The following is a 26884-nucleotide window of genomic DNA, read 5'->3' as shown; positions in this document are numbered from 1 at the left end:
CTGAAGCCTGATCACGCTGGAACTCTTCACTCCTCCAGCAGCACGTCTTCTCACTCCCTACTCCTTGCACACACTCCTACTAACTGATGGGAGGTCCTTTTTAAACCAGGTGTCCTGATTAGCCTGCCTGCCATAATTGATTCTAGAAAGTTCTTAATTGGCTCCAGGTGTCTTGATTAGCTTGCCTGTCTTAACTGGTTCTAGCAGGTTCCTGATTGCTCTTGGGCAGCCCCTGCTCTGGTCACACGGGGAACAGAAAATTGTTCATCCAGTGGCCAGTATATTTGCCTTCTACCAGACTCCCGTACCCCACTGGTCTGGGTCTGTCACATATCCCTCCCCCATTCTCAACACCAAGGGGTTGGGCAACTTGGGACGCCAGACAGTGCACACGTGACAAGCCATCACATTGCCGTGATGGCTCCCTGCTCTGTGTTGCACATGGAACTGGAAAGATTGGAGGGATAAGAACCATCTGGTCACCCTTGTGTTCTTCTCCTTGTTCTGCCGCATCCATTGAAGTGGGGCATAGTGGGTCACGAGGACAAATCTGCGCCCAAGCAGGTAGTAGCAGCAGAATGTTTCCATGACCCATTTTACAGTGAGGCACTCTCTCTCCACCACTGCATATTTTTGTTCCCTGAGAAGGAGTTTCCTACTGAGGTAGAGAATTGGGTGTTCCTCCTCCCCAACCATTTCTGATAGGACGGCCCCCAACCCTACTTCCGATGCATCCATCTGCAGAATAAATTCCTTGGTGAAATCTGGGGCTATCAGTATGGGGTTACTGCAGAGGGCAGTCCATAGGTGTGTGAACGTTCTCTCTGCTGCGTCAGACCATCTCACCAAATCAGGTCCACGGGCCTTCCCTAGGTCTGACAGAGGGCTTGCCCTTGTGACAAAGTGGGGGATAAATTGTTGGTAATACCCCACCACACCTAGGAATGCCCAGATTTGTTTCTTGTGACTTGGACAAGGCCAATTTTGGATGGCCTCTAACTTTTTCAGTTGGGGTTTTACCAGACCTTTTCCCACAATGTAGCCAAGATATTTGGCCTCTGTAAATCCTATGGCACACTTAGCAGGGTTTGCTGTAAGGCCAGCTCGCCTGAAGGTATTGAGGACTGCCTCTACCTTCTCTAGGTGGGTTTCCCAGTCTGGGGTATGAATGACCACATCATCTAGGTAGGCAGCAGCATTATGATTATGGGGGCATAATAGCTTGTCCATGAGGCGCTGGAAGGTAGCTGGTGCCCCATGTAGTCCAAAAGGGAGGACAGTATATTGGAAAAGACCCTCTGGGGTAGAGAACGCAGTCTTTTCCTTTGCATCTTTGGCAAGGGGAATCTGCCAGTACCCCTTTGTCAAGTCTAGGTTAGTCAATAATAATATATGGAGACATACCTATCTCATAGAACTGGAAGGGACCCTGAAAGGTCATTGAGTCCAGCCCCCTGCTTTCACTAGCAGGACCAACTACTGATTTTGCCCCAGATCCCTAAGTGGCCCCCTCAAGGATTGAACTCACAACCCTGGGTTTAGCAGGCCAATGCTCAAACCACTGAGCTATCCCTCCCCTATCTAAATAGATATTATTTTTTGTTGAGAACACATCTTGGTTCCAGAAGATCATCTCAGACACCTCATTCTTCTGGTCTGGCGTTAATTTGGGACACACCCTCACCTGTTCGGAGGATTTGTTTTCCTGGGGTAGGTCTTTTCGGACAGCTGCACATGCCTCTTGTGCATGCCAGGGTTTCAGAAGGTTGATATGATATATTTGCTCTTGTTTCCGATGTCCCAGTTGTTGCACCTTGTAATTTACCTCCCCTACAGGTTCAACTATTTCGTAGGGTCCTTGCCACTGGGCCCAAAGTTTACTCTCTGTTGTGGGTACCAGCACCATTACTCGGTCTCCAGGCTGGAACTGCCGAACTTTGGCTTGGCAATTATACTGAGCTCGTTGGGCCTCTTGCACCTTCTCTAGGTGTTCCTGAACAATGGGTGTGACCCGCGCTATCCGGTCCCTCATTTGTAACACATGCTTAATTACATTCTTCCCCTCATTGGGCTCCTTTTCCCAAATTTCCTTGGCTATGTCCAAGATGCCTCGAGGGTGGCACCCATATAATAGCTTAAAGGGAAAAAACCCAGTTGAGGCCTGAGGCACCTCCTGGATGGCAAACATAAGGTATGGTAGTAGAGTGTCCCAATCCTTCCCGTCTCGACTTACCACCTTCCTTATCATAGCCTTCAGGGTTCAGTTGAACCTTTCTACCAGCCCATCGGTCTGTGGATGATAGACCGAAGTCCTCAAGGTATGTATGTGGAGTAGGTCACATAGGTCCCTCATTAGTTTTGACATAAATGGGGTTCCTTGGTCTGACAGTATCTCCTTTGGTAGCCCCACTCGGGCAAAGATCCCCACTAGCTCTTTGGCTATTGTTTTTGAGGCTGTGTTCCGCAAGGGGACAGCTTCTGGATACCGTGTAGCATAGTCCAGAATGACAAGTATATATTGATGGCCCCGGGTAGTCTTCTCTAGGGGTGCCACTAGGTCCATGGCTATTCGCTCAAACGGGACCTCTATGATGGGTAGGAGTACCAAAGGTCCCCTCAAGTGGGATGGGGACAGTGCAGCCGACACTCTGGGCAGGAGGCGCAGTATCTCCACACTTCTTCATGCACTCTGGGCCAGAAGAACCTTTGTAGGACCCTTGCCAGGATCTTCTCTACCCCTAAATGCCCCCCAAAAAGATGGCTATGCGTGAGGCTTAATACGGCCTTCTGGTGTTTGTGAGGCACTAGGAGCTGCTCTACCTTCTGTCCTTGTACTGGTGCAATCCGGTACAGGAGATCCTTTTTTATAATGAAGTAGGGGCCAGGTTCCTGGGTTTTCCCTTCCATGGGGACCCCATCTATTTCTGTTACCTCCTTCCTAATGTTGTCATACCTTGGATCTTCAGCTTGGTCCTGTCCAAAATATTACCTCCCAGGGCTGGTCTGCCCGAGTTCTAGGGATGGGTCTCTATCGCGTCTGCCGGTTCAGAGGCATTAGGGTTGGGGTCTGTCTCAAGTGCTTCTCCCTCCTGGACAGCCTCCTTTTCAGCTGCCCAGGTCCGCCTACCCACGAGAGCAACCCTCTGGCTTTGGGTCAGTATTCGGGTTCCCAAGGCCTTAGCTGCCCTTCTTTCCTTTTTTCGTCTTTCTGCCCCGCCTGGGAGTGGATAAAATGTCTGGGGAAATTTCAGAGAAAATTGGGGGTTGACAGTCTACTGTGGACACCTCACTAGCTTCAGGGTCCTCCCCTTTCTCCAACCCCCCTACTGGGAGTAAGTCATCAAATCCTGGGAAGTCCCTCCCTATGAGCAGCAGGTAAGGGAGTTTAGGCACTACACCTGCTGCTATCTCTGTAGCGTTCCCTTGGATTTCAATTTTTACCGGGATGGTGGGGTGGTAACTAACCGTCCCATGGATGCATGTCACCCCAGTGCGTTTTGCCTGTAGTAACTGACTACGTTTCATGAGCTTTCCTGTGATGAGTGTGATGGTGCTCCCCGAATCTATCAGTGCTGTGGTCTCTACTCCATTTAACCTCAATGGCCTGGTATAATTGTGTGGGGTTAGTGCAACCCCCACAATGTGAATTAGGGAGCATGGGTTTTCCTGGTTGCCTAGGTTACACTGCATAGACTCCTCAGCATTGGGGCACTGTGCAGCTATGTGTTCCCACTCCCCGCAAGCGTAATATCTGTATGGGGCCCTAGGTGTTCCCCAGTCTCTCGGTTTGGGCAGTCTAACATCACGATCCTCTTCACCCTCAGTGCTTTGACTTTTGGTGGCCTCTGCTGGGCCTTCTGTCCCTCTCTTTTTCCACCTGGGCCTTCCTGGGGGCTCAGTTGCCTGAGATCTGGGGATCAGTGCCACTAGTTTAACCCGGGGCGCCTCTTCCTTGACTGTTCGGGTCAATTCCCTCGCCGTCCTTTGCCTCTCTACCAGTGCAACAACCTTGTCGTAGGTGGAGGGGTCGCTCTGGCTTACCCAGGTGCGAAGATCTGGCAGTAGTCCTCGCATGTACCGGTCAATAACCAGAATCTCTAGTATCTCTTCTGGACTCTGAGACTCGGTTCATAACCACTTTCATGCGAGATGGATGAGCTCATATAATTGGGACTGCCAGGTTCTGTTGTCCTAGTACCTCCACTGGTGATATCGCTGGGTCCGCACTGCAATTGTTACCCCAGATCTGGCCAGGATCTCTGCTTTCAGCTGGAGGTAGTCTGCTGCAGCCTCTTCAGACATATCACAATAGGCCTTCTGGGCCTCCCCACACAGGAATGGAGCGAGGATGCCAGACCGCTGTTCTCGGGACCAAGCCTCCCTTATGGCTGTCCTCTCAAAGGCCAGGAGGTATGCCTCTATGTCATCCTCCCGTGTCATTTTCTGCAGCCAATTGCTGGCCCATATGACCAGCGTCCCATCATGGCTGTGGTTCAGCTCTGTAAGAGCCTTCACCTGGTTTACCAGTTCCTGCAACATAGCATGGTCTTGAGCGATCTGGTCCATTAACAAGTGATTGGTCTTCTGCTGCAGCCTCACTGCCTCCTGTTGGGCGGCTGCCTGGACATGAGTAGCCTCCTGCTGGGCAGCCATGGCTTGTATCAGTGCCCGCACTACATCATCCATTGTGGTGGGGGGGGGGGAAAATAAACCCTCTCCCTCTTTTTTTTTTATTTTAAAAACATTCTCCTTCTTCTGCCACACGGTGCACCCAAATCCCACTCCTGACACCAGTGTGACAAAGTTCCTCCTCTGCCTTGGTGGGTCCTGGCCTATAGGTGGATTTGCTTGCCTCAGAGATTCACAGCAGCCCTCAGTTTGGCCTCTTTTGCTAGTGGCTCACACCTGCCGTCCACTCAGCTAACCTCATCACTGGCCAGCATGGGGAAACAGAGAACAATCCCCACAGTCTCTGTGTCCCACCTAGTGGGTCGGGGACAGGCCAGATCCCTTTCAATTTAGACCTTCCCTTCTGGTGTTTCTCACAGACCAGGTCAACTCCTCCTGTGTCTTATCAGGAGTTGAGGGGATGGGGGAACCCGGGCCCACCCTCTACACTGGGTTCCAGCCCAGGGCCCTGTGGATAGCAGCTGTCTACAATGTTCCCTCTATCAGCTGTGTGACAGCTACAACTCCCTGCGCTACTTCCCCATGGCCTTCCCCCAGGACCTTCTTTATCCTCACTGCAGGATCTTCCTCCTGAAGCCTGATCATGCTCGAACTCTTCACTCCTCCAGCAGCACGTCTTCTCACTCCCTGCTCCTTGCACACCCCACTACTAACTGATGGGAGGTTCTTTTTAAACCAGGTGTCCTGATTAGCGTGTCTGCCATAATTGATTCTAGAAAGTTCTTACTAGGTTCCAGGTGTCTTGATTGGTTCTAACAGGTTCCTGATTGCTCTAGGGCAGCCCCTGCTCTGGTCACTCAGGGAACAGAAAATAGTTCATCTAGTGGCCAGTATATTTGCTTTCTACCAGACTCCTGTACCCCACTGGTCTGTGTCTGTCACAATAGCTTTATTTAGGTTTGAGGCTTGGAATTTCTTTTAACCAACTATACAAAAACAATCTCCAATTTGCATCTCAAACAAGGGGAAAAACTTGTAGGGAAAGGCTCCAGACCCAGCTTGATGAATAACAACCTCAAAGAGGTTATTAGGAGTAAGCAGAAGACCAACAGTGAATGGAAGAAGGGATTGATCAGCAAAGAAAGCTACATTTTGGAGGTTAAAAAAATGTAGGAATAAAATAACTATAGCTAAAAGTCAAGCTGAATTAGCTCATGTCAAGGAAATAAGTAAGAGGATTTTTAGTTATAGAAATACAAAGAAAATAAGGAAGGACGAGGTTGGGACTCTATGCAGTGTGGATAGGAAGGGGATTATACATAATCTAGGTATAGCCCAAAATCTAAATGAATGCTTTGCCTTAGTTTTCAATAAAGATGATAATATGGAACATAGGCATGAATACAACACGGCTGATGAAAATGAGTATATAGAAATGGAAATTACCACACGTGAGTTGGAAGGAAAATTTAAAGAGCTTAATGTGCTCAAATTGGGGGAGGGAGGCTATATCATTTCCATCCCAGAATACTGAAAGAACTGGCACATGAAATTGCTAGTCCAGTAGCAAGGGTATTTAATAAATCTATCTATTTGTGGGTAATACCATATGGACAATAGCTGACATTGTACCTATATTTAAGAAAGGGGAGGGGGGAAGCGATCTGGGCAATTACAGACCTGTTAGTCTGACCTCAGTAGTATGCAAGGTTTTAGAGCAAATTGTGAAGGAAAGAATAATTACATTCATGGAGGTAAATGGTAATGGGGATGTAATGCAACATGGGTTTACCAAAGGTAAATTATGCCAGACTAACCTGACTTCCTTCTTTGAGAAAATAACTGATTAATTAGATAAGGAAAATACAGTAGATCTAATATACTTGGACTGAAGTAAAACATCTGACACACTACTACATGGGAAATTACTAACTAAATTGGAGAAGATGGGGATTAGTACAAGAATTGTAAGGTGGATAAGGAACTGGCTAAAGTGGAGAAGGCAACAGGTTGTACTGAAAGGTGAACTATTGAACTAGAGGGAGATTACTAGTGAAGTTCCTCAAGATCAGTCTTGGGACCAATTTTATTCAATATTTTTTATTAGTGACCTTGGCATAAATATAACTGTGTGCTAAATTTGCTGATGATACTAAGTTGAGAGGAATCATCAATGCAGAAGATGATCAGAATATTATATGGGAAAATCCTGATGACCTTAAAGGGATGAAATTCAATATTACAAAGTGCAAAGTCATGGACTTAGAGTCTAATAATAAGAATTTTTGCTACAAGCTGAGATTCATCGTTTGGAAGTGACAGAGATGGAGAGAGACCTAGATATGTTGATCCATCACAGGATGATTATAAGCCACAAGTGTTATAAGGCTCTGAAAAAGACAAATGGAATCCTAGGATGTATCAGATGAGGCATTTCTAGAAGAGATAGAGAAGTCTTTATGCCACTGTACAAGACACTGGTTAGATCTCATGTGGAATACAGTGTAAAATTTTGGTCAGGTGCAGAGAAGAGATACTAGGATGACTGGGGGCATGGAGGGACTATTTTATGAGAGGAGGTTCACAGATTTTAAGGACAGAAGGAAACACTGTGATTATCTAGTCTGACCTCCTGCACATCACAGGCCACAGAACCTCACCCACCCTCTCCTGAAATAGACCTATACCTCTGGCTGAGCTATTGAAATGCTCAAATCTTGATTTAAAGACTTAAAGTTACAGAGAATTCACCATTTATTCTAGTTCAAACCAGCAAGTGACCAGTGCCCCATGCTGCAGAGGAAGATGAGCCTTCCCCCTCCGCCCCAGGATCTCTGCCAATCTGACCTGAAGGAAATTCTTTCTCAATCCCAAATATGTCGATCAGTTAGACCCTGAGCATGTGGGCAAGACCTGCAGCCAGAGACCCTTTTTTTCTGGAAAAGAATTCTCTGTAGTAACTCAGAGCCCTGCACATCTAGTGTCCAATCTCTGGCCAGCATGGAGGTATTGCTGATAGCAGTCGCAGATGGGCCATATGCCATTAGAGGCAACCTCATCATACCATCTCCTCCATAAACATATCAAGCTCAGTCTTGAAACAAGTTAGGTTTTTGCCCCCAATAGTCTCCTTGGGAGGCTGTTCCTGAACTTCACTCCTATGCTGGTTAGAAATCTTTGTCTAATTTCAAGCCTGAACATGTTGATGGGCAGTTTATATCCATTTGTTCTTGTGCTAACATTGGCCCTTAACTTAAATAACTCCTCTCCCTCCTTGGAATTCATTCTTCTGATGTATTTATAGACAGCAATCATACCTTCCCTCAGCCTTCTTTTGGTTAGGCTAAACAAGCCACGCTCCTTAAGCCTCCTCTCATAAGGTAAGTTTTCCATTCCTCTGAGCATCCTAGTAGCCCTTCTCTGAACCTGTTCTAGTCTGAATTCATCTTTCTTAAACATAGGAGACCAGAATTGCACTCATTATTCCAGATGAGGTCTCACCAGTGCCTTTTATAATGGTAATAACTCTTCTCTGTCTCTACGGAAAATATTTCGCCTGATGCATCCTATGGTTGCACTGGCCTTTATCACAGCTGCATCACATTGACGGCTCATAGTTGTCCTGTGGTTGACCAATACACCCATGTCTTTCTCTTCCTCTGTCACTTCTAACTGATACATTCCCAGCTTATAGCAGAAATTTTTGTTGTTAGTCCCTACATGCAAAGTGCAAGGTCATGACTTCTGACGTTGCACTCTATATGATTTTATGAAAATATGCTAATGAGTGTAAATATAATGTAACTGGAATATGATTCATGCAAAAGGTCTCTTGTAAGGTATCATTACAAAGCTTATAATCTACTGAGTGTGGTCATCCTATTTGTATGCATCATTCTTGTATCTGGAACTAGAAATATGAAATATAACTCTGACGGCCTATTGTAATTATGCAAAGTATGAGCCATTAATGGTGGTTTGGAATCTTGATGACTCCCATCAACCAGGAAAATTGACTGTGGATGGCTCTGTTTGCTTGCAGGCCTTCCTGTGAGTCAGGCTGGGAAGAATGAAGACTTGGGGTCTCACAGGACATGTGACCATGTCACCTGGTACTGAAATCCATCTTAAACCTGGGGCTTTTCCATTTAGAAGGAGGGGTGGGGACCCAGAGAGACAAAAGATTCCCATCTTGTGCCAAAGATATATAAGGGGGTGGAACAGAACAAAGGTGGCTGCAATCATGAGAAATCCCCTAGCTACCACTTGAGCTGGAACAAGGACTGTACCAGGGGAAAGGATTGTGCCCAGACTAGGAAGGTGTCCTGTCTGTGATAGAAGCTTATTGAAACATCTGAGGTGAGGTTTTATCTGTATTCAGTTTTCTTACTGTACTAGGCTTAGACTTGTATGTTTTATTTTATTTTGCTTGGTAATTTGTTCTGCCTGTTATTACTTGGAACCACTTAAATCCTCCTTTTTGTATTTAATAACATCACTTTTTACTTATTAATTAACCCAGAGTATGTATTAATACCTGGGGGGAGGGGACAAACAGCTGTGGATATTTCTCTATTAGTGTTATAGAGGGTCGACAATTTATGAGTTTATCCTGCATAAGCTTTATACAGAGTAAAACAGATTTATTTGGGGTTGGGACCCCATTGGGAGCTGGGTATCTGAGTGTTGGAGACAGGAACCCTTTTTAAGCTGTTTTCAGTTAAGCCTGCAGCTTTTGGGGGATGTTGTTCAGACCTGGGTCTGTGTTTGTAGCAGGCTAGCGTGTCTGGCTCAAACCAGGCAGGACACTGAAGTTGGAGGAAAACGGGCTCAGAGGTAGTCTTGGCACATCAGGTAGCAGACCCAAAGGGGGTTTCTGTGATCCAACCCATCACATGACTATTAAATATCATCCCATTTCTGTTACTCCAGTTTTCAAGGTCCTCCAAATCTTCTTGTATGATATTCCGGTCCTCCTCCATATTGGTAATACCTCCCAACTTTGTGTCATCCACAAATTTTATTAGCACACTCCTACATTTTGCACCAAGGTCATTAATGAAAATGTTAAATAAGTCTGGTCCCAAAATCAATTCTTGAGGAACTCCACTAGTAACCACCTGCCAACCTGACTGTTAATCTTTCAGTATGACAGGTTAAGGTCTCCTAACCAGTTCCTTCCCCACCTTTCAGTTGTCATATTAATCCCCATCTTCTCCAATTTAACTAACAATTTCCTACATGGAACTGTATCAAATGCTTTACTGAAATCCAGGTAAATTAGATTTACTGAATTTCCTTTGTCTAGAAAATCTTATCTTCTCAGAGAAAGAGATCAGGTTGGTCTGGCACGATCTATCTGTTGTAAAACCATGTTGTATTTTATCCCAATTACCTCTCTGTCTTTAATTACTCTCTTTCAAAATTTGTTCTAAGACCTTGCATACAACTGAGGTCAAACTAGCAGGCCTATCATTTTCCAGATCACCCTTTCCCCCCTTTCTTATATATAGGTATTATATTTGCAATTCTCCAATCCTGGGATATGCCCCCCAAGTTTATGGATTCATGAAAAATCCTTGCTCTTGGTCTTACAATTTCATGTGCCAGTTCCTTTAATATTCTTGGATGGAGATTATCTGGACCCCCTGATTTTGTTCCATTAAGTTGTTCGGGTTTTGCTTCAGCTTTCACCTTGGATGTGGTAATTTCTACTTCTACACTCTTGCTCCCATCAGCCACCCTGCCATTGCCCCTTATTAAAAACCAAGGCAAAGTATTTGTTTAGGTGTTGACCCATACCTAAATTATCTTTAATCTCCACCCCATCTTCAGTGTTTAGTGGTCCCACTTCTTTACTTGTTTTCTTTTTATTTATATAGCTACAGAACCTTGTACTATTGGTTTTAATTTCCTTTGCAATGTCCAGTTCTGCTTAGCTTTTGGTAGTTCTCACTTTATCCCACACTTTCTGATCTCCAAGAGTTAGCTTTCCTTGCTGATCCATCCCTTCTTCCATTCCTTGTAGGCTTCCTGCTTTCTCTTAACAATCTGTTGAGATGCTTGTTCATCCAGTTTGGTCTGCAACGCTTCTCTATGAGTTTCTTCCCCTTGCTTTGGATGCAGGCTTCAGATAGTTTCTGCAACTTTGACTTACAGTAATTCCAAGCTTCTTCATTTTCAGATGCTTGAGTTCTTCAGTTCAGTCAACTTCTCTAATCATGGAACCTAGTTCAAGACCTATTTTTGTTTGTCCTGGAAGAGCTTGGCTTATTTAACCTAGAAAAAAGAGGACTTAGAGGGTATATGATTGCTCTCATCGGGGGAGGGGAATAAACACCAGGGAGGGCTATTTAAGCTACAGGACAATGTTGACACAAGACCAAATTGATATAAACTGGCCATAAACAAATTCAGACTGGAAATCAGAAAGTTACTAATCATCAAAGGAGTGAGGTTCTGGAATATCCTCACAATAGGAATTGTGGGGAGAAAAAACTAGATTAGTTTAAGAGAGAGATGGACAAATGTATGAGTGGGATTGTATAATGGGATTGTTTGTGATGGTGGAGGACAGGGCTCAGCAGACCTGGGGAGGTCTCTTCCAATTCATATATTATGTTCTTAAAAGTTTATGTTTCAGGGCTTCAGCTGGCATCCTGTAAGGTTCAAGAAAGGACACCCCTCACCGCCGCAATGTATTCTTAGATGGTTTTGTTTGGTCTACTTCCTCTAAAGCATCAGAGATGGTCATGTGAGATGGGATACTGATGGGTGGGCCAGGGCTCCAAAGTGGCAGTGAGCATTCTCTCTCTCAGATGCTTGGCTGGCTGATTCTTGCTCACATGCTCAGAGTCTAACTGATCACTGTATGTGGGGTTGGGAAGGAATTTTCCCCTAGACTGGCAGTGACTTTAGGTTTTTTCTCCTTCCTCTGCAGCATGTTGTGCAGCTCACCCACTGAGATAATCTGTGTATATTTCACTTATCAATTCCCTTCCATTGCAAGGGCCTTGGGCATTGGTATATGTCAGTCTATCCCATGCTCTGCCTGTTTCACATAATAGTTTAGGCTCCTGTGGACTGTAATACTTTGGATTTAGTGTGTGGGTGCTGGGTTTGTGTTGGTGGCCTCTGATATGCAGGAGAACTGAATAGCTGATCTGATGGCCACTTCTGGCCTTAAATTCTATGACTGTGAGATCTGGACTGGACTAATTGACATGTTTGTTTGCAACCCTTCAGTCCTGAAAGGACTGACTCTAAAACTACCAACTCAGCTGGTCTAATAAGCATATTTACAATTGTAACACACCTTTAAAAATAAATTAAATCTGGAGCTAAACACCTCTGCAGTGTCCTCTTTAGACAAATAAATATAATTATTTTTTTGAAGAAAATGTTTCATAATATTGTATGTAACATATAGAATATATACAAAACATACAATTCTGACAGGATAGAAGGTTTTTACAATCTGAATATGTATTAGGTATTGTGGTATTTTTGGTGTGATGCATGGGGATTTAACCAAGGGATAAGGCAAAAGTATTGGTCTTCTATCAAATAACACTGAAATTTTCTTTAGCTTTTTATGAAAATTTTCATTTAAAATAACATTGTTTAATTGCTACTATTTATCATGCTATAGACACAATGTACATTGGATGTAATTCACTCCTGTGCAGAGAATCAGCACAAAAGCCGGTGCAACAATTAATTCTTTAAAATAAGGCTTGAATAGGACTTAAGTGTGGCATGGGCGTTGTGCTAGCCCTGTGCACTGGTCTGAATTTCACCCTTGTAGAAGAGCTGATAAGAAACAGAATATTTGGAGAGTCCATGAAGCTCTCCATGAATGATGAGTGCAAGGCATGTCATGCAAGCATGACAGGGAAATAATTTTTAAAACATACCTTTACAGGAACAGCAGCCAGATTAGCACCTGGTTTTTCTAAAAACTGCAGTTGTTTTGGAAAATCTTCAAGACAACATGTTGAATAGATATACAGATGTTTTTTAAGGAAAATATGCATTTCTGCTAAACGTAGAACAATTCCAGTATCAAAAACAGAAGTGAACAGTGCATCTTCCATAGAAAATGATCCAGGTGTTGATTTGGAGACAGCTTTGGAAAGAGAAAATCTTCATTAATTTACCATCTGCTATTTAGAAATATAGACTTTCTATGACTGCTTGGCATTTATAAATCCAAAACATATAATAAATTTAAATATTATTTAATTCAGCAACGAATCTGTAAATTTTTTTTGCAGAATTCCTAAACTGATGGTTCTTAATCATTATTGTTTATTTGAATTGTTGTAGCACCTTGAAGCCACAGTCATGGACCAGGGCTGTCTGTAGCTGAATAAACATAACAAAAGTAGCTTAAAAATCAATACAATTCTGTGACAGACTAGAGCACCCACCTCCCATTTGGTGCTTGCAGAAAAAAACACTTTCTGAGGTGATTATTTTAAGAGTTGCTCAGTGGAAGGAAGAATCCATCTCTCCCAGGAGCTCAGTTAGGGGTTTACCCTGAGACAACAGCTGAGGCGGAACAAAACCACCCCTGGAGCTTGGGATGTAATGTTGTTTTTAAGTGCAACTCTCACTATCACCTTGACAATCGAATATTTTCTTAGGCCTCCATAATTAAAAAACAACAGTTTGAAAATGAAATAGCTTACTGAAATAATAACAAGAAATCAATTTCAAGAGACCCATTTAGTGATGCAAAAGAGACATAATATGGTAGTCTAAGTCTACATTCATTTACAGTAGTTTTACACTGGCATAACCCCATTGACTTCAGTGAAGTTTCTCCTGATTTACACAGTGCAAAAGAGCTCAGAATCAGGATCAGTATCAGGTACTTTGGAGTTAGTCCCAGAGAATAACTCCCCTAATTCCCCTGGCATCAAGAAAAAAAAGTAAAATTGACAGTTCATACCAAAGAGAGGGCTCATGTTATGTCTTATTAAGTAATTATGGTAGCGGATTAAATGCACCCATGTTATAGTTTGTTTCCACTGGCTGTCCTTGGAGATATTATATTCTGTTCCTTCACTTTCAATTTGGTCCTTTTCACTTTGTATGATTTCTTCATTTTTGATAGAAGAGGCCATAAGGTTTTTATAGAGAACCTCATATCCATCTGCAAATGCAAAAACAATTAAACCTAACTCACACCCATTTTATTCAACCTTGCAATTTGCAAGTTTAAAAGCTAAGGTGTACTTCACAGCAAAAAGAAACTAAAATGCACACCAAAAGAGAATTTTATTTTCAATGCTATTTCTGAGTCTTGTGCTGAACTTTATCATCTGCAGCTGAAATGCCATTTGTGACCCCAGCAATGTGGCTATACAAGGAAGTAACTGTAAAGCCCTTTCCAACCTGCTTTCATATTTGTTTACCAGTCAGGAGAAAATGTTTTTAACATTCAAAATTTTAACATCAGGAGCCATATTCCGTCTGGTCCTTATGTGAATTCACGCTGGGGTGGGAGGCAGGAGGAGAGGCACATGGCATCTTCAACCTCTTTGTGTGGCCTACATGAGGGCCAGGCAAAACTGCAGTTCCTGTGCTCAGGGGAGCACAGTCCCCTGAGGACATGGAGACTGTAGACACAAACGGTTTGGGAAGGAGGAAGAGGAATATATTCCCACCCCTTTCTGCACCAGCCTGGGGAGCAGGCTGTACCCAATAAAGCGGGGGGTGCAGGCAGTAGGTGCACTGTCCTTGAGCTAGAAAATTCCTGAAAGCAATGACTCCCCATGGGCCCCATAGGACAGTGTGACTTCTCTTAGGCCTGGTCTACACTATGAGTTTAGGTCGAATTTAGCAGCATTAAATCGAATTAAGCCTGGACACGTCCACACGACGAAGCCCTTTTTTTTGACTTAAAGGACCCTTTAAACCGGTTTCTTTACTCCACTTCCGATGAGGGGATTAGCGCTGAAATCAGCCTTTCCGGGTCAGATTTGGGGTAGTGTGGATGGAATTCAACGTTATTGGCCTCCGGGAGCTATCCCACAGTGCTTCATTGTGACCGCTCTGGACAGCACTCTCAACTCAGATGCACTGACCAGGTAGACAGGAAAAACCCATCGAACTTTTGAATTTAATTTCCTGTTTGCCCAGCATGGAGAGCACAGGTGACCACGCAGAGCTCATCAGCACAGGTAACCATGATGGAGTCCCAGGATCGCAAAAGAGCTCCAGCATGGACCGAACGGGAGGTACGGGATCTGCTCGCCATATGGGGAGACGAATCAGTGCTAGCTGCACTCCGTAACAGTAAACGAAATGGCAAAATATTAGAAAAAGTCTCAAAGGCCATGAAGTACAGAAGCCATAACAGGGACGCACAGCAGTGCCACGTGAAAATTAAGGAGCTAAGGCAAGCCTACCACAAAGCCAGAGAGGCAAACGGAAGGTCCGGGGCATGCCGTGAACATGCCGCTTCTACGCGGAGCTACATGCCATGCTAGGGGGTGCAGCCACCACTACCCCAACCATGTGCTTTGACTCCATCAATGGAGAATCACGCAACAGAGAAGCGGGTTCGGGGTATGAGGAAGATGATGAAGAAGACAATGAAGATAGCTCACAGCAAGGAAGCGGAGAAACCGGTTTCCCCAACAGGATATGTTTATCACCCGGGACCTGGAACCAATAACCCCCAAACTCACCCAAGGCGTGCTCCCAGACCCTGAGGGCACACAAGGGACCTCTGGTGTACCTTTGTAAATATTACACATGGTTTAAAAGCAAGCATGTTTAATGATTAATTTGCCCTGGCAATCGCGGCCAGTACAGCTACTGGAAAAGTCTGTTAACGTGTATGGGGATGGTGTGGAAATCCTCCAGAGACATCTCCAGAAAGCTCTCCTTCATGTACTCCCAAAGTCTTTGCAAAAGGTTTCTGGGGAGGGCTGCCTTATCCCGCCCACCATGGTAGGACACTTTACCACGCCAGGCCAGTAGCACGTAGTCTGGAATCATTGCATAACAAAGCATGGCAGAGTATGGTTCCGGTATTTGCTGGCATGCAGACAACATCCATTCCTTATCTCTCTTTGTTATCCTCAGGAGAGTGATATCATTCATGGTCACCTGGTTGAAATGGGGTGATTTTATTAAGGGGACATTCAGAGGTGCCCGTTCCTGCTCGGCTGAACAGAAATATTCCCCGCTGTTAGGGGTGAAGTGATCATCCCAGAGAATTGGGTATGGGGGGAGGGGAAAAGAGCTAGTTGGGTTTGTGCTGCATGTTAACCCGGAAACCGCAGCCCCTCCTTTTACATTGCAAACCCATTTTGAATGGCCAACCCAACAGGTGCTTGGTATGGGAAATGAGGGCGCTGCTGTTTGAAACCATTCCCACATGTTATGAAGATTAAAAAAGCCAAAAGACTGTGGCTTACCATGGCTGCCTGCAAGCCAAATTCTGTTGCCTGGCACTGCATGAGTGATCTCTCACACCAAACTGGCAGGCCCTCAATATAAGAGGAAAAATGCGACCTTGTAACGAAAGCACATGTGCTGTGTAACGTGAACAGCAAAATTTAACATGAAAGAGTGTAGCCATTGTTTTCTATAATGTGTCTTTTTTAACCACCTCTCCCTTCTCCTCCACCAGCTGCAATTGTTTCTTCTTCGCAGAGGCTAGTGAAGATTAGAAGGAGAAAACGGTGGACTCGGGATGATATGTTCTCGGAGCTCCAGATGTCCTCCCACGCTGACAGAGCACAGCAGAATGCATGGAGGCAGTCAATGTCAGAGTGCAAAAAAGCACAATATGAACGAGAGGAGAGGTGGCAGGCTGAATTGCGGGCTGAAGAGAGCAAGTGGCCGGCTGAAGAGGGTAGGTGGCGTCAGCTTGCTGACAGAAGGCAAGAGTTGATGCTCTGGCTGCTGGAGCATCAAACTGATATGCTCCAGCATATGGTTGAGCTGCAGGAAAGGCAGCAGGAGCAGAGACCGCCGCTACAGCCCCTGTGTAACCAACAGCCCTCCTCCCCAAGTTCCATTGCCTCCTCACCCAAACGCCCAAGAACGCGGTGGGGGGGCCTCCGGCCACCCAGCCACTCCACCCCAGATGATTGCCCAAGCATCACAAGGATGGCCTTCAATAAGAGTTAAAGTTTTAAACTGCAGTGTGTCCTTTTCCTTCTCTCCTCCCCCACCCATTCTGTGCTACCTTGGCAGTTATCCCCCTAGTTGTGTGATGAATTAATAAAGAATGCATGAATGTGAAGTAACAATGACTTTATTGCCTCTGCAAGCGGTGCTCGAAGGGGGGAGGGGAGGGTGGTTAGTTTACAGGGAAGTAGAGTGAACCGGGGGGGTGGGGGGGAAGGGTTAATCAAGGAGAAACAAACAGAAGTTTCACACCGTAGCCTGGCCAGTCACAAAACTGGTTTTCAAAGCTTCTCTGATGTGCACCACGCCCTGCTGTACTCTTCTAACTGTCCTGGTGTCTGGCTGCACGTAATCAGCGTCCAGGCGATTTGCCTCAACCTCCCACCCCACCATAAATGTCTCCCCCTTACTCTCACAGATATTGTGGAGCACACAGCAAGCAGCAATAACAATTGGAATATTGGTTTCGCTGAGGTCTATCCGAGTCAGTAAACTGCGCCAGTGCGCTTTTAAACATCCAAATGCACATTCTACCACCATTCGGCACTTGCTCAGCATATAGTTGAACAGGTCCTGACTACTGTCCAGGCTGCCTGTGTATGGCTTCATGAGCCATGGCATTAAGGGGTAGGCTGGGTCCCCAAGGATAACTATAGGCATTTCAACATCCCCAACAGTTATTTTCTGGTCCAGGAAGAAAGTCCCTTCCTCCAGCTTTTGAAACAGACCAGAGTTCCTGAAGATGCAAGCATCATGTACCCTTCCCGGCCATCCCACGTTGATGTTAGTGAAACGTCCTTTGTGATCCACCAGGGCTTGCAGCAGCATTGAAAAGTACCCCTTGCAGTTTATGTGCTTGGTGCTCCGGTGACAAGATAGGGATATGGGTTCCATCTATCGCCCCACCACAGTTTGGGAATTCCATTACAGCAAAGCCATCCACTATGACCTGCACGTTTCCCAGAGTCACTACCCTTGATATCAGCAGGTCTTTGATGGCATTGGCTACTTGGATCACAGCAGCCCCCCACAGTAGATTTGCCCACTCCAAATTGATTCCCGACTGACCGGTAGCTGTCTGGCGTTGCAAGCTTCCACAGGGCTATCGCCACTCGCTTCTCAACTGTGAGGGCTGCTCTCATCCTGGTATTCTGGTGCTTCAGGGCAGGGGAAAGCAAGTCACAAAGTTCCATGAAAGTGCCCTTATACATGTGAAAGTTTCGTAGCCACTGGGAATCGTCCCACACCTGCAACACGATGCAGTCCCACCAGTCTGTGCTTGTGTCCCGGGCCCAGAATTGGCGTTCCACGGCATGAACCTGCCCCAGTAACACCATGATTTGCACATTGCTGGGGCCTGTACTTTGTGAGAGGTCTATGTCCATATCAATTTCCTCATCACTCTCGTCGCCGCGCTGCAATCGCTGCAATCGCCTCCTCGCCTGGTTTTGCTTTGGCATGTTCTGGCTCTGCATATACTCTAGGACAATGTGCGTGGTGTTCATAGTGCTCATAATTGCCGCGGTGATCTGAGCGGGCTCCATGATCCCAGTGCTATGGCGTCTGGGCTGAAAAAAGGCACGAAACTATTGTCTGACGGAGGGAGGGAGGGGCGAGTGATGACATGGCTCACAGGGAATGAAAATCAACAAAGGTGGCTGTGCATCAGGGAGAAACACAAACAACTGTCACACAGAATGGGCCCCCCCAAAGATTGAACTCAAAACCCTGGGTTTAGCTGGCTGTTGATTTCACGGAGGGAGGGGAAAGCAAATGAATACAGAACAAATGTGGTCCATCTATCTTTTACATCTTAGGCTGGCAGCAGATGGTGCAGCATGACTGATAGCCATCGTCATCTTCTGGGTGCTTGGCAGAAGATGCTGTATTACGATTGTTAGCCATCATCATCAAGACGGTTCAATAGGACTGCTGGAAGGACTGAGTCTCCAGGAGACAAAACATGTCTGCCCAGGTGCCTCTGACCGAACTCACAGAGGAGTACGACAATGATGGATACCAGTCGTAATACACCATCTACTGCCAAAAGGCTATACAGCAGCAGCTCCTTGCAATGCAGCCCCACGTCTGCCAGCACCCAGATAGCCGATGACGGCTACCAGTCATACTGCACCGTCTACTGCCAAAAGGCAATTAGCTGTTGCTGTGTAGCAATGCAGTACCACGTCTGCCCGCACCCAGATGACATATGGTGACAATGAGCTGAGCTGAGCGGGCTCCATGCTTGCCGTAGTACGTCGTCTGCACAGGTAACCCAGGTAAAAAGGTGCAAATCGATTGTCTGCCGTTGCTCTGACGGAGGGGGAGGGGCCTGACAACATGTACCCAGAACCCCCCACGACACTGTTTTTGCATCATCAGGCATTGGGATCTCAACCCAGAATTCCAATGGGCGGTGGAGACTGCGGGAACTGTGGGATAGCTACCCACAGTGCAATGCTCCGGAAGTCGACGCTAGCCTTGGTACTGTGGACGCAGTCCGCTGACTTAATGCACTTAGAGCATTTTATGTGGCGACACACACAATCGACTGTATAAAAACGATTTCTATAAAACCGGCTTCTATAAATTCGACCTAATTTCGTAGTGTAGACATACTTTTACTCTGGGCTGTGCCTAACAGATGTGAACTAGCTCCAGAGTGCATAAAGTTTTTGATATGATTCTTCCATTATGTCATATTAGGCCATTCCACATTTCCATGCTTTGGCTTTTGCCTGTAGTGTCTCCGATCTTCCCATTGGTAGTGCACAGGCAGACTGCTAGGTGGGTGTAGAACACTACTGATGTCAATAGGGTTCGATCTGGGCACAGCATGTGCAATCCACTGCAGGATCAGACTTTGACTTTTCATTTTCACTGTGCAGTAGGTTCTAAACCCAACCTAATAAGACCATTATAATAAAAATCACTCTGTGTTCCAGTTATTTCTGATTTTTGATCTTTTGTTTAAGATCTCTTGTTTTACTTAATCCATGACAATCTCAAAAAGCACATTGGCCAATCTTATTTCTTTCTTTTAATGAAATCATTTAAAGGCCAGGTTACTTATACAATGTATGGGTCTCTGACCCTCCTTATAGAACTTGATCCTGATTTTGCAAGTGCACTGAATACTGAACTCCATGAAACCAGTTGGGCATCCTGCTCCCAGAATACTTGCAAGACCAAGCTCCTTTTTTGTTATTTCAACCCTTAGGAGTGATGGCTGGTGAGGCAGTCTCCTGCATGAAACTCCTTTGCCAACTTCAAAAAGGAAATAACTGACTGTAAAGTTCAGAGGGCACAATCTATACTCAGCAGGGTGTGGAGCAGAATGATCACTGAGGCTAACACTCTACCCTGCTTCTGCTGCCCTCCAGGGTAAGAAAAACTCTAAGAGCTAGGGAAGTTTCATCACTTTTGCCAGTCTGGAGCTAAGGAACTAAGATCCAGAAGTGAGAATCATGCACAAATGCTATCTTTAAAGAAGCTATTATTAGCACAAAGCTCACAGCACAAAAGAGAATGTAATCCGCACAATGCAACAGTAGAGCTGGAGTAGTGAGTATTAACACTTGTATTTCTGCACATAACACAGGGAATCCTTGCATCTGCAGGCCTGGCAGCACTATTTGAACTATGCCTGATTTAGTCTCTTTTCCAATTCCTTGCTGTTTTCAAAGCCTACAAAATCTGTCTCTTACAGCCATTCAAAAAAACCTTTGGTATTAATTCCCAGTGGCAATCTCCCAAACAACAGTTTATGCTAATTATGTGTGCATATAGAAAAATAAGTAATGCCTCCATTATTCCCATTTTCATTGTTAAAGATCATTTCATTGTTAATTGTAAAAACAGAATGTAAAATGCCCACACTGTATATAAATGAAATTTTTACAATTTCCCTCATTAGTGCCTCTAAATCTAATATTTTACATGCTGTGTTGCTCATTTTCATTTCAATTCTCCTTTTCATATTATGGCTTATTACTTCCTTTCTACATCCTCCATTCTCCTTTGTATTCCCTCTCAAAACAACCAGGACAAACACCTGCAACATTTGCTAAAAGAAAAATGATAAGCAATTGTCAGCAAATGGAACTCATGCCAGACAATTAAATTAATGGAAGGCTGTAGCACACAACCCATCTGTTTTTATAAACCAATCACAACACATCTATTTAACAGTGGTGTAGTAAGCAGTCATTGCTCCACTTCACCAACATGTATCAGACACAATAATTCCATCTACAGTAGTCATTTGGAATAACTGAAATTAAGTCATTGGAACAGAATGTTATCACAGCATCAAGGTTTTCTGTTTCAAAAAATATAAACATCTCTGTTTTGCCTTGGTATTTACATAGCATTTCAAAATCATTGTTCCACAGCAACACTTTATTTCACTGAAATTATTTCTTAAATAAAAACTGCCATTTCATCATTTTAATGAGCTCCATTGTTTGCAGAATAATTTTAGAGGTTGGAGAAAAATCTCCCTTTGTTAATTTTAGCTTTTATCATTCAGCAAACATGGATAATTTTTTACTTTGTTTCTCAAATGGAGCTTGATTTTTAAGGAAATCTTTTTTGTTTACTTTTACTATTAGACTGATCTCTGTGTAGCTCTAGGAACAGGGTTTGTTATGAATCAACGAATGCAAGATCACAAAATATTATTTTTGGCTGGGACTTACATAAACTCTACTGAATATATATATTTTTATTTACTGGACTGGAAAGATAGTGTTGGATAGTGGTTGATTAATAGGATATAATAACTATAATAGATTATAATTAGGGCTGCAGGTTTGTCACTGTGACTTTTCTCCCTGTCTGTGTGACTTTCCCAAAGGCTGGGTCACTGGCCCAATGCATAGCGGAGGCCCAGGAAGCAGTGGGAGGTAGGAGCTGGAGAGTGAACCTACCTCAGTCCAGTGAGGAGATATGAGGAGACTGGAAAGTGAGCCTGCTCTACATTCACCAGGCACATCGTTGCTCAGGTTCGGCCCCACTATCCCTGCATCATGGGGGGGAGGATAGGTGGGCCAAACTTCATTAAGTGGCATTATGACCTAGCATGTGGAGTCACAGTGCCTCTCAGGTTTGGCTCACATGCCCCTCCATCATAATGGGGGAGATGTGGGATGGTAAAACTTGAGCAGTAATGCAACCCTGCGCACTAGGTCACAACAGCTGGAGTGGGGCACTGGGCCCAACCCCGGGGAACAGCTGCAGCGTGAGCATGGGGCACCAGGAACAGTCCTGCAGGACAGGCACTGCAGGAGCTGCCACTACCCAGGGTGAGTGCGAGGCAGGCTTGTTCTCTAGTCCCCTCTCCCTTCCTCACAGAGTGCGATTAGGGTTGCAGTGCTGGGGCTACTGCAGTTGGGGTGGGGCAAGGAGGAAGGTATTTTTTTAAATAAAAAAATCAGGGAGCAGTCACAATAAATGTAGTGACCCATGACTTTTACTGAATTTACCATTTGTGCTCCAGGATTTTTGATAAAAAATGCCATGGCTAATCTGCAGCCCTAATAACAGTATTAACTGCTTAATGTCAGAATTCCTTTGAAAAACAAATCAAACAGAACCTTACTGACTACTAGTAATATTTATTTTTTTATTCCAAATTCAGACACTCCAAGGTAAAACTAACCTTTAGAGAAAAATTCTGCCCTAACTCACTATGTGAAAAGAAGCAATGGTAGCTGACCAGAGGGTTGGGAGCCATCCCTCTAGGTCAGAAGTGGGCAAACTTTTTGGGTCGAGGGCCACATCTGGGTGGGAAAATTGTATGCAGGGCCAGGGCAGGGGGTTGGGGTGCAGGAAGGGGTGTGGTGTGCAAGAAGGGGCTCAGGGCAAGGGATTGGGGCAGAGGAGGGGTGCAGGGTGTATGAGGGGGCTCAGGGAAGGGGGTTGGGTGCAGGAGGGGTGCAGGGTGCGGCAGGGGGCTCGGGGAAGGGAGTTGGGGTGCAGGAGGGGTGTGGGGTGTACAAGGGAGCTTAGGGCAGGGAACTAGGGTGCAGGGGGGTGCGAGGTGCAGGCAGGGGGCTTAGGGCAGGGAGTTGGGGGGCGGGCTGCAGGAGGGGTTTGGGCTCTGGCCCAGCGTTGCTTACCTAAAGTGGCTCCGGGGTGGCAGCGGCACGCACCAGGGTAGGATAGGCTCCCTGCATGCCTGCCCTGTCCCTGGTCCCGCGCCACTCCAGAAAGCGCTGCGGCCCCTGGAAGATGGGGACGGAGGGCTCCACGTATGCTGCCCTTGCCGCGCTTCCAGGTACCTCCCCTGAAGCTCCCATTGGCCGCGGTTCCCGATTCCCAGCCAATGGGAGCTGCGGGGGACAGTGCCTGGAGGCAAGGGCAATGCACGGAGCCCTCTGCCCCCCATCCGTGGGCCACAGGGACGTGGTGCCAGCCGCTTCTGAGAGTGGTGCGGGGCCCACGGCGCCACGGGGGGCAATCCTGCGGGCCTGATCCAAATTCCCGAGGGGTCAGATCCGGCCCGCGGGCTGTAGTTTTCCCACCCCTGCTCTAGGCATAGGACAGGTTGGCTCAGATAATCCTGATTCAGCATGCGCAGCTGTCTTAAAAAGGAACCGTTTAGCAGTGTGTCCATCCCTCCTACCACACACACTGATTTACTTGCCAACCCCAGCATGCTCACAGGGAGTTAGGTACCCAGTAACTCCCCTAACTCAGTTGGCCATGCTCCCTTGGTGATATGAAGTGCTGGCAGGTGAGTTAGCTGGCACTAAAACCACTAGGAGTGTAATTTGCCCTGCTCCTGTAAGGGTATACTAGGGCAGTGGCAGATGTTCCCTCTTCTTTAAGTCTTGTACTTCTTTGCAAGCCCAGGAAGGATTGTGTCTTTATCTTACACATATTACAAATAAAATGTAATGCAAGCATGAAAAACTAATAAGAAAGCTTTCATGTTTCTTTTCTGCCAAAAAAAACACAAGTGATTGAACCTAATACCAAGGTAAACCAGATGATCTGACTTTGTAATATAATAGTGAATTTACATATTAAATTCACTGTTATATTACATGTGATGGATATTTTCCATTGATTATTAAATGCTCTACAATTGTTAGATATAAAATAATACCAGACAAAAAATCTTTGTATGAAGCAAGAAGGTCCATAGAAGCAAATTCTGGGATGTTCTGTTGTGTTGTGGCTTTCACTTGGTGGCCTTTAACACTCTTCTTTCCAATTAATAGCTGAGAGGCAAGCATAGCTTCACTGACCTAAAATTAACATTTAATTTAGTCAGAATCAGGTCACTGTAATATTTATACATATTGAGACTAGAAAACAGACTACAAAAAATTAAGCACCCAACACGAGAGGTGACTGGGGAAATCTTCCATTTCTCTCTGACATACAGTACATATCTCACTTAAAAAGATAATTACTGTTGACAACTTAATTATTACACAAGTGATTTCAAATCAGACATCCTCACCTGGATGCCACTGATGTCTGCCCACATGTCAAATGCGTATGCATACATATAAGGCACTTAATTCCTAGATTTGCTTTGTATCAAAGTAAAAGCAACCTGTGTCAGACATGGCCAGGAGAGATTAAAAGCATTGCTCATATAGAATTCATTTTAAGTATTCCAAATAACATGCCTGGCAGAAGTCTCAATGAATTTTAATTCTTGTCCCTCCTGCATTGTGTTCTCTTCACAGCTGGTAGGAGTAGAATACAGGGTATGTTTACACAGCAAAAAAAAAAAAACATGAGGCAGCGAGTCTCAGAGCTCATGTCAACTGACTTGGGCTCACGGGATTTGAGCTGTGAGGCTATAGCAGTGTAAATGTTTGGGCTCAGGCTGGAGCCCGAGCTTTGAAACCTGGCAACAGGGTGGGCGGCAGAGTCCAGGCTCTAGCCCAAGTCTGAACACCTACACTGCTATTTTTAGTCCAGCAATGCAAGCCTGTCAAGGCTAATTCCCCACTCTGGCACTTCGAGTGCAGAAGGTGGGGGCCCGCAAGGATTCTGAAAATTAATACTGGCCACTCCAGGCTTGTATTAAACTCCCAAGGTTACAGCTTCTCTCTGACCTTGGATGAGTAGATGCTGCCACCACCCAAGTGCAAAACCCCTTTGAGAATCCAGGAAGACGCACTTGGGAATTCCTCCCTGTGGGGTACCCTCAAGCCCTTTCCACCCCCACCCCCTCCTCCGGGGAAGAGCTGAGAAAGAAAGAAAAAAGAAATCAGCTGTCGTCACCAGCTAATTAAACATGTGCACAAACCTCTTTAAGACACACAAATTCAAATCTGTTCTAAAAAAAGGTAAATATTATTAATAAAAAAAGAAAGAAAATACATCTGGGAACTTAGGCATTTGCTAGATTTAAAAAAAAACAACTACAAGGATTAAGCATCAAGAATAGCTTTCTTGAGGTCCAGCTTAAAGGTTACAAGCAAAACAAAAAGCAGCTGGGGTTAGCACAGAGGAATCAACAAGCCATAAAAGAATAAAAGAGATAAACCTAATAGCGTCTTCCTAGACATTTCCTGATCTACTTACATATCTGGGGTTTCAAATGAGTAGTTTCTAGGTATGATACTGAGGATTCTTCATACCTGGCCCAAGCTTCTTACAGCATAGCTTCTCTGTCCCTTCTCTTTGGGAGAACAACCACAGACAGACAAAAGGGGAGTCTTGTTTCAATTTTAAAAAGTTCTAGCCTTCCCATTGGCTCTTTTGGCCAGGTGGCCACTCACTTCCTTTTACCTATGCATAGCAGTGAGACTTTTTAACCCTTTACAGGTAGAGCAATTAGAGAACAGCTACTAAGAGGGATTTTATAGTTACTGGCTGTCTGGGTGTCCATAAAAGGGAGCTACTCACCCCTCTTCATTTATCACAGAGCCCGAGTCAACTGACCCAGGGTCTGAGACGCACCTCCACAGGATTTTTTTTTTTTTGCTGTGTAGTCATACCCAAAGATAGAATCAAGCGCAAAAAAATCTCCCCCAAATATCACACCAACCTGTGTAGCTGCTCTGATTGCAATCCAGGCCTGTGCTCTGTACACTTCAGTTGCAACGGGGATTCTCTCAGTAGAAGCCAAGTGTTCTTTGGGAGTAGTCTAAAATTTAGCAACAGTTCATAATTAGGTTGGTAGGTTTGCCATGGAAATACATAGTTGGTGGGGAGTAGGTCCTGGAGGAGTCATGGTAGTTAAGTTACAGAAATCAGTAACGTTTGTGAAAAGTCACAGATGTATTTTTAAAACCACCCAAACGGGTCTCCACTATAGTTTTGTATTTTTGAAGGCACATCATGATCCCTCTCTTTTACATAGTTCTTGTATACAGCTTTTTCCATTTTTTGCCAGTAAACACTGTCTTGAGTTTTAAGCGACACCTTTCTACTACCTCTTTTTTCCTTACCTATTGACCTGTATTTCCCTGATGGTCTAGTACTTGTAACTGTACCTTGCAGTACACTAGTCTTTTGTGTCTGCAATGTTGCCCCTCATCTCCAGTTGTAAAACACTATACAAATAACAATATGCTGAGTAACGGCACTCTGAAAAACGTTTGAAGGTTCAGTTTATAATGATACTTTGTTTGAGAACCACAAATTCATTAGTACAGAATCTGAAACTAAGCCACAATTTTGGGGTTATTCTTCTGACCTCAATGTTTTCCTGTTTATTTTAAACCATTTTTACATACATTAACATTGCAAAAAATAGCATAAACCAAATTAACTAAATTAGAATCCTACTGCTGTACTTTACGTTAGTATTATTTATTTGTAATATATATTGTGGTAGTGTCCACAATGTGCTAAAAGAAGACGTGGTCCATGCTCTGAGGAGGTTACGATCTAAAAAAAAGGAGGATGTACCTTTGTTTTGGAGGCCTCTATCTTAACAGTTTGTGAAGCCTCTTCCCTATATGTAGCCAAATGGAAATATAACAGTGCTATCTCCAGGTAGGATTTCCTTATCAGCCTGCAAAAATAAACACACAGATGCATTGATTTTAAGGCCAGAAGGGACTATTACGATTATCCAGTCTGAACTTTTGCATAATACAGGGTGTAGAACTCCAGTGATTCCTAC

The 26884-nt window shown here is 44.8% G+C and overlaps 1 protein-coding gene across 1 annotated transcript in view; it reads right to left on the bottom strand.

The window, feature by feature from the left end:
* CFAP54 (cilia and flagella associated protein 54) overlaps nucleotides 1-26884 on the bottom strand; it is a 196912-nt gene that overhangs the window by 12511 nt on the left and 157517 nt on the right. The window contains exons 56-60 of the mRNA XM_034774729.1: nucleotides 26668-26773; nucleotides 25802-25900; nucleotides 23897-24038; nucleotides 13586-13789; nucleotides 12546-12757 (exon numbers count right to left, since the gene is read on the bottom strand). Of these exons, the coding sequence (XP_034630620.1) occupies nucleotides 12546-12757; nucleotides 13586-13789; nucleotides 23897-24038; nucleotides 25802-25900; nucleotides 26668-26773 (763 nt within the window). The remainder of the gene's footprint in view (nucleotides 1-12545; nucleotides 12758-13585; nucleotides 13790-23896; nucleotides 24039-25801; nucleotides 25901-26667; nucleotides 26774-26884) is intronic.

The sequence above is a fragment of the Trachemys scripta genome, chromosome 1 (assembly GCF_013100865.1).
Source record: "Trachemys scripta elegans isolate TJP31775 chromosome 1, CAS_Tse_1.0, whole genome shotgun sequence".
Classification (NCBI taxonomy): Eukaryota; Metazoa; Chordata; order Testudines; family Emydidae; genus Trachemys; species Trachemys scripta.
Note: the sequence above shows the minus strand (reverse complement) of the source record. Positions and strands in the feature narration are given on the sequence as shown.